Here is a 12,152-nt window from a genome sequence, read left to right on the forward strand (position 1 = left end):
AACAAGCTTTTTTAGGGCTTTTAAAATCATGTTGGGTTGGTCAGTTTATCCAATTATTCACAAGCACCTCAAACTTTCAGCATTCCATTTAATGAGTGGTATATATTTCCTAAAAAGACAATTGATATCTGAATTTTCTATAACCTTCTAAAAGAAGCCATACTTAATATAGTAACTAGGAAAAAATTTTATCCTGATAAAGATTAAAAACCTAAAACTACTCAGAATGTGTATTTTGCTAAACAGCTCATTTATGTTTATACTACTTACAAAGTGACACCAGAAAAGAATCTGCATTCTGAATGCAGTGACTGGACAGAATGTCTATAGCTCTTGCAGATACACCAAAACTTATCACACGCTTATTGAAAAGGACTTCCAAACTGTTTGCCTTCTGGTTGACAGATCAGCAGCTGGAGCTGTCTTTCTCTCTCATTTTTTCAACACTGTCTTCTTTGTGTTCTGGTTCAACTTCACCTTCCTCCTCCTCGTGTTGAGTTGGATCCTTTTCAGTGACCTGGTCTTTGGTTTGGGGTTCATGTATGGAAACAGGATCTAAAACTACAGCTTGTTCAGCTTGTTATTCACTGCCAATGCATTTTCTTCCGCATCCAATGCTACTGGAAGGCCAGTATTCCTTTTAGTTCATTCACTGCACTTTCAGAGTCTTTGGAAGTTTCTGGCATTGCCTTTGGTCTGGCTGTCTGATTAACTGGTCTAAGATGAACTCCTTTTTTAATTCTATCCATCATCTCTTCAACTGCTTGCCTCTTTAGATCTGTGACTTCTTCAGTTGTTTCTGGTTGAGCTTCTTTTTCTTTCTTAGCACCACTGCTACTGGGGTGGGATCATTTCCAGATCATGGACACAGGAGATCAGGTAGGATTAGGAGGTGGAGGGGGCAAGTGCTGGTGGAGGAAGAGGCAGTGGAGGTACTGAATTCAACCGGTTTACTCATTTCTGAAGCTCATTGACTGAGTGCTTTAAATTTCTAGATTTCTCCTCAGAATTCTGGTATTTCGAGTCACATCTTACCTTAAAAGACAAATATAGACTTGGGGTGAAAGGATGGTCATCCATATTCCAGGCAAATGGTAATCAGAAAAAAGCAGCTATTGCAATTGTATTTGCAGATACAATAGGCTTTAAACCAACAAGAGTAAGGAAGGATAAGAATGGTCACTTCATATTTGTTAAGGGTAATACTCAATATGATGAGATTTCAATTATTAATATCTATGCACCCAACCAGAATGCACCTCAATTTATAAGAGAAACTCTAACAGACATGAGCAACTTGATTTCCTCCAACTCCATAATAGTCAGATTTCAACACTCCTTTGGCAGTGTTGGATAGATCTTCCAATAAGAAGCTGAGCAAAGAAATTTTAGATTTAAACCTAACCATCCAACATTTGGATTTAGCAGACATCTACAGAACATTTCATCCCAACAAAACTGAATACACATACTTCTCATCAGCTCATGGAACATACTCCAAAATCGATCACATCTTAGGTCACAAGTCTAACCTTAGTAAATTTAAAGAAATAGAAATTATTCCTTGCATCTTCTTGGACCACATGGAATAAAAGTTGAATTCAGTAACAACAGGAATCTGCATACTCATACAAAAACATGGAAGTTAAATAACCTTATGCTGAATGATAGCTGGGTCAGAGATGAGATTAAGAAGGAAATTGCCAAATTTCTGTAACAAAATGACAATGAAGACACGAATCATCAGAACCTCTGGGATACCGCAAAGGCAGTCCTAAGAGGGAAATTTATAGCACTGCAAGCCTTCCTGAAGAGAACAGAAAGAGAGGAAGTTAACAACTTAATGGGACATCTCAAGCAACTGGAAAAGGAAGAACATTCCAACCCCAAACCCAGTAGAAGAAAAGGAATAACCAAAATTAGAGCAGAATTAAATGAAATTCAAAACAAAAGAATTATACAACAGATCAATAAATCAAATAGTTGGTTTTTTGAAAAGGTCAATAAAATTGATAAACCTCTGGCTAACCTAACCAGGAAAAAAAGAGTAAAATCTCTAATCTCATCAATTATAAACGACAAAGACAAAATAATAACAGACTCCTCAGAAATTAAAAAAATTCTTGATGAATATTACAAGAAACTTTATTCTCAGAAATAGGAAAATCTGAAGGAAATTCACCAATACTTAGAAGCACGTCACCTTCCAAGACTTAGCCAGAATCAAGTGGAAATGTTGAACAGGCTCATATCAAGTTCTGAAATAGCATCAACCATACAAAACCTCCCTAAAGAGAAAAGCCCGGGACGAGATGGTTTCACATCAGAATTCTACCAAACCTTTAAAGAGGAATTAGTACCTATATTACTCAACCTGTTCCAAAAGGTAAAAAAAGAAGGAAGACTACCCAACATGTTCTATGAAGCAAACGTCACCCTGATCCCCAAACAAGGAAAAGACCCAACAAGAAAAGAAAATTATAGACCAATATCGCTAATAAATATAGATGCAAAAATATTCAACAAGATCCTAACAAACAGAATCCAGCAGCACATCAAACAAATTATACATCATGACCAAGTCGGTTTTATCCCAGGGTCTCAAGGCTGGTTCAATATATGTAAATCTATAAGTCTAATTCAGCACATAAACAAATTAAAAACCAAAGACCATATGATTCTCTCAATTGATGCAGAAATTGCTTTTGATAATATCCAGCATCCCTTCATGATCAGAACACTTAAGAAAATTGGTATAGAAGGGACATTTCTTAAACTGATAGAGGCCATCTACAGCAAACCCACAGCCAATATCATATTGAATGGAGTTAAATTGAAATCATTTCCACTCAGATCAGGAACCAGACAAGGCTGCCCATTGTCTCCACTGCTCTTTAACATTATAATGGAAGTTTTAGCCACCACAAGTAGGGAAGAAAAGGCAATGAAGGGTATCCCATATAGGGTCAGAAGAGATCAAACTTTTTGCTCTTCGCAGATGATATGATTGTATATCTGGGAAACACCAGGGATTCTACTACAAAACTCTTAGAAGTGATCAAGCAATACAGCAGCGTCTCAGGTTACAAAATCAACATTCATAAATCAGTAGCCTTTATATATACCAACAATAGTCAAGCTGAAAAAACAGTTAAGGACTCTATTCCATTCACAGTAGTGCCAAAGATGAAATATTTGGGAGTTTATCTAACAAAGGACGTGAAAGATCTCTATAAAAAGAACTATGAAACTCTAAGAAAAGAAATAGCTGAAAATGTTAACAAATGGAAAAACATACTATGCTCATGGCTGGGAAGAATCAACATTTTTAAAATGTCCATACTACCCAAAGCAATATACAATTTTAATGCAATTCCTATTAAAGCTCCACTGTCATACTTTAAAGATCTTAAAAAAATACTTCGTTTTATATGGAATCAGAAAAAACCTCGAATATCCAAGACATTACTCAGAAATAAAAACAAAGCAGGAGGAATCACGCTATCTAACCTCAGACTATACTATAAATCGATAGTGATCAAAACAGCATGGTACAGGCATAAAAATTGAGAAGTACATGTCTGGAACAGAATAGAGAACCAAGAGATGAATCCAGCTACTTACCGTTATCTGAACTTTGACAAGCCAATTAAAAATATTCAGTGGGGAAAAAATTCCCTATTTAACAAATGGTGCTGGGTGAACTGGCTGGCAACCTGTAGAAAACTGAAACTGGACCCACACCTTTCACCATTAACTAAGATAGACTCTCACTGGATTAAAGATTTAAACTTAAGACATGAAACTATAAAAATACTAGAAGACAGTGCAGGGAAAACCCTTGAAGAAATCAGTCTGGGTGAGTATTTTATGAGGAGGACCCCCCCCGGGCAATTGAAGCAGCTTCAAAAATACACTTCTGGGACCTGATTAAACTAAAAAGCTTCTGCACAGCTAAGAACACAGTAAGTAAAGCAAACAAACAGCCATCAGAATGGGAGAAGATATTTGCAGGTTATGTCTCTGACAAAGGTTTAATAACCAGAAGTCACAGAGAACTCAAACGTATAAGCAAGAAAAGAACAAGTGATCCCATCGCAGGCTAGGCAAGGGACTTGAAGAGAAACTTCTCTGAAGAAGATAGGCGCACGGCCTACTGACATATGAAAAAATGCTCATCACCTTTAATCATCAGAGAAATGCAAATCAAAACTACTTTGAGATATCATCTAACTCCAGTAAGATTAGCCCATATCACAAAATCCCAAGACCAGAGATGTTGGCATGGATGTGGAGAAAAGGGAACACTTTTGCACTGCTGGTGGGAATGCAAATTAATACATTCCTTTTGGAAATGTATTAATTAGTTTACTAATTAATTAATTAGATTACTTAGAGATCTAAAAATAGATCTGCCATTCAATCCTATAATTCCTCTACCAGGCATAGACCCAGAAGACCAAAAATCACATCATAGCAAAGATATTTGTACCAGAATGTTTATTGCAACCCAATTCATAATTGCTAAGTCATGGAAAAAGCCCAAGTGCCCATTGATCCATGAATAGATTAATAAATTGTGGTATATGTACACCATGGAATATTATGCAGCCTTAAAGAAAGATGGAGACTTTACCTCTTTCATGTTTCCATGGATGGAGCTGGAACATATTCTTCTTAGTAAAATATCTCAAGAATGGAAGAAAAAATATCCAATGTACTCAGCCCTACTATGAAACTAATTTATGGTTTTCACATGAAAGCTATAACCCAGTTATAACCTAAGAATAGGGGGAAGGGAAAAAGGGAGGGGAGGGTGGTGGGAGGGAGGAGGTGTGCGGAGGGAGGGTGATTGGTGGGATTACACCTGCGGTGCATCTTACAAGGGTATATGTGAAACTTAGTAAATGTAGAATGTTAATGTCTTAACACAATAACTAAGAAAATGCCAGGAAGGCCATGTTAACCAGTGTGATGAAAATGTGTCAAACGGTCTATAAAACCAGTGTATGGTGCCCCATGATCGCATTAATGTATACAGCTATGATTTAATGAAAAAAAAAAAGTTGGAAATGAAAAAAGAGTGTATAATAAAAAAAAAATAAGGTGTCAAAAAAAAATCTGGTATTTCGATTCCAACTCCTTTTTGTCTTCTTCTGAGAAGTTCCAGTTGCTGTTTGAGGTTGTATATCTCTTTGTGGAGTGTTTCATTTTCTAGTTGCTCTTTCAATTCTTTGACCCTTTGCTGATGCTGAATTCTCTTCTTCAAGGAGCCGGGTAAGTTTTGCATTTTCATCTAAAACTTTCAATAGCTGCTGGTCAGGGACAGAGCTCTGTAGCAGAAGGTGACTTTGTCTCTTTAGCTTGTTTTATTCAATGAACTTCTCTTGTGCAAATGACTCTGCTTTCTTTTGGAGCACCTTCTCCAGCTCCAGGTTTACCTGTAGCTCCTCATACTCTTCTACAGCTAATATGGACACTCCATTGCATTTTTCTAAGACTTTTTTCTGTTCAAGAACCTCTGAATTTAAAACAGCATTTTCTTGTTTAACTTTATTTACTTCTTCAATCACTTCTACAAGTTTGCTCTTGAGATTTTCCAGCTCAATGGCTAATGTCTTCTTTTCCTCCTGAAAAGATACAATTTGATCTCGAAGTTCTTTTTTTTTTTTTTTTTGTAGAGACAGAGTCTCACTGTACCACCCTCCAGTAGAGTGCCGTGGAGTCACATGGCTCACAGCAACCTCTAACTCTTGGGCTTACGCGATTCTCTTGCCTCAGCTTCCCGAGCAGCTGGGACTACAGGCGCCCGCCACAATGCCCGGCTATTTTTTTGTTGCAGTTTGGCTGGGGCTGGGTTTCAACCCGCCACCCTCAGCATATGGGGCCGGTGCCCTACTCACTGAGCCACAGGCGCCGCCCCAATCTCGAAGTTCTTTGATTTGCTTCTGACATGGTACTGAGACACAAGACTCGGTGGCACCATCTGTGTCTTTAGTTGAAGTTTTATCATCAATGCTTATCTCAATTATTACATCTGGTCCCTACTTGGCCATGTATAACATGCTGATTCTTTTCAATGTTTTATTTTCTTTATTTAGCTTTGTTGCCAAAGCTTCAGCACTTTCAGTCTTCTCTATTTCAAGATGGTTCTGCATGAAATTAACTTCCACTATAACCATGTGATAAATTTTCTGTAATTCCTCCAGTTTTTTAATAGCTTCATCTCATTCTTGCCTAATTTTGTCACACTTCTCCTTTGTTTTCTGGTTCTCTCCTCTAAGGTCTTCATATTCGCCAATTGCTCTGTGAACAGGTTTCCTTAGTTGGCAAAGTAAATCATGAGTTTTGTAAGCAGAAATTGTGGTAGCACATCGTCTTTTCCCAGCAGCTGTAAAATGGTGTCTACATAATCTTTCTCAGAGGTTCTCAAAGTGGCGGTGGGACCAGCCCCCCTGATGTGTTTTGAGAACACAGCACACTCAGCCCAACCCTGGCCCTGGGCCTGCCAGTTAGGTGTCCTTGTGTAATCTTCCCCTGGCATGTGGGTTGGACCTAATGACTGGACTGTAATGACTAGAACACAGAAAATGTAATGGGATGTCTCATCCAGGATTATGAAACATGGAATTCTGCCCTGCTCACACTCTCAGGCTCTTCCTGCTTGCTGGCTTATTCTGATGAAGCAAGCTGCAGCATTGTGAGATGCCCCAGAGAGGCACACATGGCCAGGAACCAAGGGCAGTCTCCAGACAATAGAGAGATACTAGGGCAGCGCCTGTGGCTCAAGGGGTAGGGCGCCGGTCCCATATGCCGGAGGTGGCGGGTTCAAACCCAACCACGGCCAAAAGCCAAAAAAAAAAAAAAAAAGAAAGAGAGATACTGCAGCCCTCAGTCTAACAGCCTGCCAGGAACTGAATGCCTGCCTACAGCTAACATGAGCTTGAAAGCAGATTCAGCCAGAGAACCCCACTGAGCTGTGCCTGGATTCTGGACCCACAGAAGTTATGAAATTATTGTGCCTGAGTCACGGGATCCCCCACATAAATCACCCGGACACCAAGTCCGATGCAAAAGCAAGAGGTTGTTTATTTACAAACTTAAGCCTGGGCTTCCTGCTCCTAATGCAGCAGGAGAGCAGAGAAGCCCCGATCTCGAAAAGGAGGAAGATTTTAAGGGTACAGAAAAGAAAAAAGGGAGGGAGTGTGAGGTGAGCCCCTGAGGCAAGCTGATGGGGGGGAGCTAGGGGACGGAGCAGTTGTCCTTGGCTGTCTGGAAAGTGCTGTTATCGCACTTGGAGCAGACTTTGCGTAATCATGGGGCAAGCACGGGGGTTGGGGGAGGGAGCAGGTTGCCTAACGCCTTTGGTATGCAGCTGCAAAAGGAAGACTGAGGGACAAGATGAAGTTAGTTTTAACAAAATGGAGTTAATTTGGTCCTTACAAAATCACAAATGTTTGTTGTCTTAAGCTGCTAAATTTTCAGGTAATTTGTTACATGGAAACAAATAACTAATGCAGCTTCTATAGGGCAAATTACCTACCCTTAGTGTTTTAGATTCCTCATCTATAAAATGAGTATTTTAATGCCTGCCCTTGAGTTTTTGTGAAGGACCTAAAGCAAACACAGAATGTGTTACTACTGCTACAGCATCTTTTTAATCTCAATAACTTTGCAATAATGTGCGCAAAGAGGCATAAAGATAGTATTTATTACCTCAGACATTTCTTCTGTTAGGTAGAGTCATGAAATTAACTTTTGATAGACCAATGCCAACAGAAATTATGAATATTTATTTGAAAACTATTGTATAGTTTTCAGAATTGTCCAAATAGAGATGCAGACTTTAATAGTCTGGGATAACTTCTGAAAGTCATGGATGAGAATTGAAATAAACCTGCCTTAGTTCAGTGGTTCCCAAGTGTAGTCCAAGACTACAATATTGAGATGTGACCTTGTTGAATGGTGTCCCCCCAAAATACATGTCCACCTGGATCCTGTGGATGACCTTATTTAGAAACAAGGTTTTTACAAACATAATTACTTGGTTAAGAAGAGGTCATACTGGATTAAGAAAGGTGTTACATCAGGGCTCAGAAGATGAGGAAATGGCCCTTCAGGGCCTAGAGGCTGGTGTTGGTGGCGCCTCCATCACCTCCATCTGAACAGCAGGCAGAAAACTTTCCAGCAGTCCTTGAAACTTAATGGAATTTACCCTGCTGGGCAGGGTAAATACAAACTTACTTACAAGTAAGTACAAACTTACTTCAGACTGGTGACTCATTTTTCCTTCCATTTTCCTCATTTGGGAATGGAAATGCTTATCCTAAGGTGGTTCTACCATTATATTTTGGAAGCTGACAACTTGTTTTCCAGTTTCATAGGTTCCTAGATGGACAGCAGGCCAGGATGGGTCATATTTAGAGTCTCACATGTACCTTAATTAATGAGAGAATTTGAAGCTTTGGATGGTACTTAGGTGAGATTTTAGATTAGAATTAATGATGGGTTAAGACTGATGAATGTTGGAATAGAGCAGTGCTTTTCAATCTTTTTTTATCTCGTGGCATACTTGAACCTCTAGGTAAATTTCTACAGCACAATTAAATTAGGTTGATCAAAAAAAAAAAAGAGTAGAAAAAGGATATGCTTACTGTGCTTTGAACTTCTTTCAAAAATAATTTAATTAACGATCTTTAAAAATTTTCAAGGCGCACCTAAGATCCTCTTACTGCACACTTCTAACACACCAGTTGAAAGTCACTGGGGTGTAGGAATGTATTCTGTACCCAGGATGAACATCCATTTTCAGGGCCCAGAGGGCAGGTGGTACTGGGTTTGCCCCTCCAAGATTCATGTCTAATGGAACCATGATCATGACCTTATTTATAAATAGAGTCTTTTACAGGTGGAATCAAGTTAAAATGAGGCTGTTCAGGACTAGAGGACCCCCTAAATCCAAGGAATGAATCCTTATCAGGAAAGAGAGAGGTTCTGGGAAACACACAAGGAAGAATGCGACAAGAGGACAGAGATGGCAGTGGGGTAGCCACAAGCCAAGAAATGCCAGGGATTGCTGGCAACCCCAGAAGTTAGGAGATGCCTATCTCCCAGAGCCTCCACAAGGAAACAACTCCAGCTGCCACCTTGATTTTGCACCTTTGGACTTGTGAACTTTAAAAGAATAAATACCTGTGTTTTAAGCTACATGGTTTGTGGTATTTTGTTATAATAGCTATAGGAAAAAACAGATTTGTCCCAGTAGCATTAGGAAATTAATAGGAGAGGCTTTTTCTCTTTATTTTCCCATAGGCATAAGGTGGAGTTTTCCAGAAGCTGTGTGACGTGTTATGTGGTGCAGATTATGTTGAATACAGAGCAGATGAGAATCCAGAGATGTTCTATTAAGACATTAAAGAGATTTCCAAAAATGTAAAACAATGCCATTTTTCCAATTAAATTTTTGTTTTGAAAATGTTTTTCATTAGACATGTTATTTATGTTAATATACTAGGTTTATTTTTAAACAAATTTCAAGATTTTCCCACTTTTTATTCTAATTTAGTAATTATTGATATATGCCATCCATGTAAACAAAACTCTTTGAGATCCTCAATAATTTTTAAGAATACAGAAGGAATCCCAGATCCAAAAGTTTGAAAACCACTGGCTTAGTTATAAATTCTGAAGTCCAATGGGGTGTTTGTGCTACTGCGTTTTGGAGAGTAAGATCAACTTTTATTTGCACAATGAGTACAGAGCTTAAAAGAATGAACTTTAGAATCATATTAAAATAGATTAGAATTTTACTTCTTCCACTTAAGATTATCTGAGCCTCTGTTACCTTATTTATCAAGTGGGACAAAGAATATCTATCTTATAGGTAGTCTAAGTATTAGATTTTATAATATACATAAAAGAACAACTATTATATTTACTAAGAGAAAATATTATCCTTCAACCAAGCTAAGTGGCTTATTGATTTCTGTCTGTAAGAATAGGGGAATAAACCTTAGGTCTAAAGCCTCAAATTTGAAAGGCTCACAATCAAATCCTCAAATTTGGAAGGCAAACAATCAAATCCCCGTTTATTATTTACCGAGCCTAATGAGAGGTAACGTTACGAGAAATGAAGACTCCAAGAGTTGAGGAAGAAATGGTAGAAGTTCTCTGGACCATGGGATTTTCTTTTCCCTGGGGAAAATCTTTTGGTCGCTTGTCATAATTGCTGCTTGTTAAAACTGGTAAAATACAGGTTAAGGATCATGCTTTCTGTGACTGAATGACTTGTATATACAAATCTATGTGCCATTTTAGAATCGTAGACCCTCTGGTCTAGACCCTCTGGTCTATGATTTAGCTTCTCTTTTGTCTAGTGTGAATTCTACATGCTCAGGCATAGGGATTAGAGGACAAGTATTACCATGTCTTAGAATGTCTCTGACTCTCCATGGGGCCCATTTCTTTCCTAACCTGACTGGCTCTCTATAAGGACCTGTCATTGTGACCAGCTCTAATCCACATCAGATCTCATGCCCTTTTTTTTTTTTGTGGGGAGGGGATGGATCTTGGGAATTGGGCTATGAACTATCATTGTTGACATTGGAAGTAATTAAAAGATCTAACAAGATCTTCTTTTACTCATATATCTAAGTTCAATCGATAAGCTAGAAAATAGAAAAAAGTATTAGCATAAATGCAAATGGTCTCATTGCTGTGACCAGCAGCTATGATTTATGTTCCCTGGACCAGCATCTAGTAACCTGTGTGAAGAGGGTGAGGGGCTTGATCTAATTCCTAGAAGGGAAAAGAAAAAAAACAAAAAACAAAAAACTAATTCCTTAGTTAGGGTCCTTCTAAAGAACCCAGTCATCAGTATTCCAAAAATATAGAGAGACATTGAGTTCCTAGTGATGTCTTTCCAACCACCCTATTCTAAGTTGTAATCTTCCTTAACACTTTCCTGCTTTATATTTCTCTCCATCGTACTTACTGCCATCCTAGTCCATGTGTTATTTATTGTGTGTATTGTCTGTCTTCCCACTGGTATGTAAACCAATAGGCAGGGATTTCTGTTTCATTTGTTCATAGCTGTGTCCCCAGTGCCTACAGGCTTTTTGAAAGAATAAACAAACACATGAACTCCATTTCCATTCCATGCATATGGAAATTGAGTTCAGCTGACACAAGTTCCCCTAACTCTCTCCTTCACCTTGCTGAGATTAATCCTTCAGCTCTGGTCTTGATTATTCTCTTGCTCTTTTGGATGTTGCAATTTCAATTACTTCTACTCATCCTCTGGTCTTCTCTCTTCAACCTGCTAACATTTAGGTTTGTGCTAACCTGGAAATCCTCTACTTTACTCTACTGTGTCCTTTTGCCTTTATTTGGCCCATTGGAGTAGACTCCCAAGGGTTCTCTTACACATCTTACATATCCTACACAATAATGCTATATTCATTTCATAAAGATACGCTATCATATCACTTACTGGATCAGAAATCTGTGATGGTTCACTGTTACTAAATAATGAAGTCAAAGTCAAAGATTCACGATCTTCCATGACTTGACTCCAACCACTTTCCACACTATTTCCTGATACTTCTTAAGCTCTCAGCATGTTGAATTCCCTGCTAATCTCAAACCCCTGGAGCTTTCCTATTGCCATGGTTTGTTTATACTTAAAGTCCCTTTCTGTCAAAATTGTTCACATTTTATAGGACTCCGATCAAATATCAAGTAGAAAAATATAACATGAATGGTACAGTAGGCCGTATGATCCATGTCACTGGAGAAGCACAGAATAGCACAGGAATCAAATGTGAAGACTTTATTTCCACTACTATGTTACATAATGTCTTTTATGATAGAGTCCAATTGTCCCTTTCTTATATACGATAAAATATTTCACATAGTATTTTGCAGATAATAGGTGCTTGATATCTGTCTGGCTGGAGAAAAAAGAACTGCATGCACACCTCCGTGACTACACAACCTTTACAATAAGAAATTATTATAAGAAATAAAATAAGAAAGTATTTCCTATCCCCCCAACAACACTATAAGGTTTTTGGTGACTGACTTGCTTTTCTTTTATTTTGTTTGTCTGATATCCCATATATGGCCAGTGACATTGTTTATTCAACTTGCAG

The 12,152-nt window shown here is 38.3% G+C and overlaps 1 protein-coding gene and 1 pseudogene across 1 annotated transcript in view; both read right to left on the reverse strand.

Moving 5' to 3' along the window:
* Nucleotides 1-303: 303 nt before the first annotated feature.
* Nucleotides 304-6,302, reverse strand: LOC128585874 (shootin-1-like; annotated as a pseudogene).
* Nucleotides 6,303-10,104: 3,802 nt separating this feature from the next.
* The window catches only part of SPAG17 (sperm associated antigen 17), a 300,150-nt gene continuing 298,102 nt past the window's right edge, over nucleotides 10,105-12,152 (reverse strand). Inside the window, exon 48 of the mRNA XM_053591252.1 lies at nucleotides 10,105-10,244. Within this exon, the coding sequence (XP_053447227.1) occupies nucleotides 10,105-10,244 (140 nt within the window). The remainder of the gene's footprint in view (nucleotides 10,245-12,152) is intronic.

This window comes from Nycticebus coucang, chromosome 5 (assembly GCF_027406575.1).
Source record: "Nycticebus coucang isolate mNycCou1 chromosome 5, mNycCou1.pri, whole genome shotgun sequence".
Classification (NCBI taxonomy): Eukaryota; Metazoa; Chordata; class Mammalia; order Primates; family Lorisidae; genus Nycticebus; species Nycticebus coucang.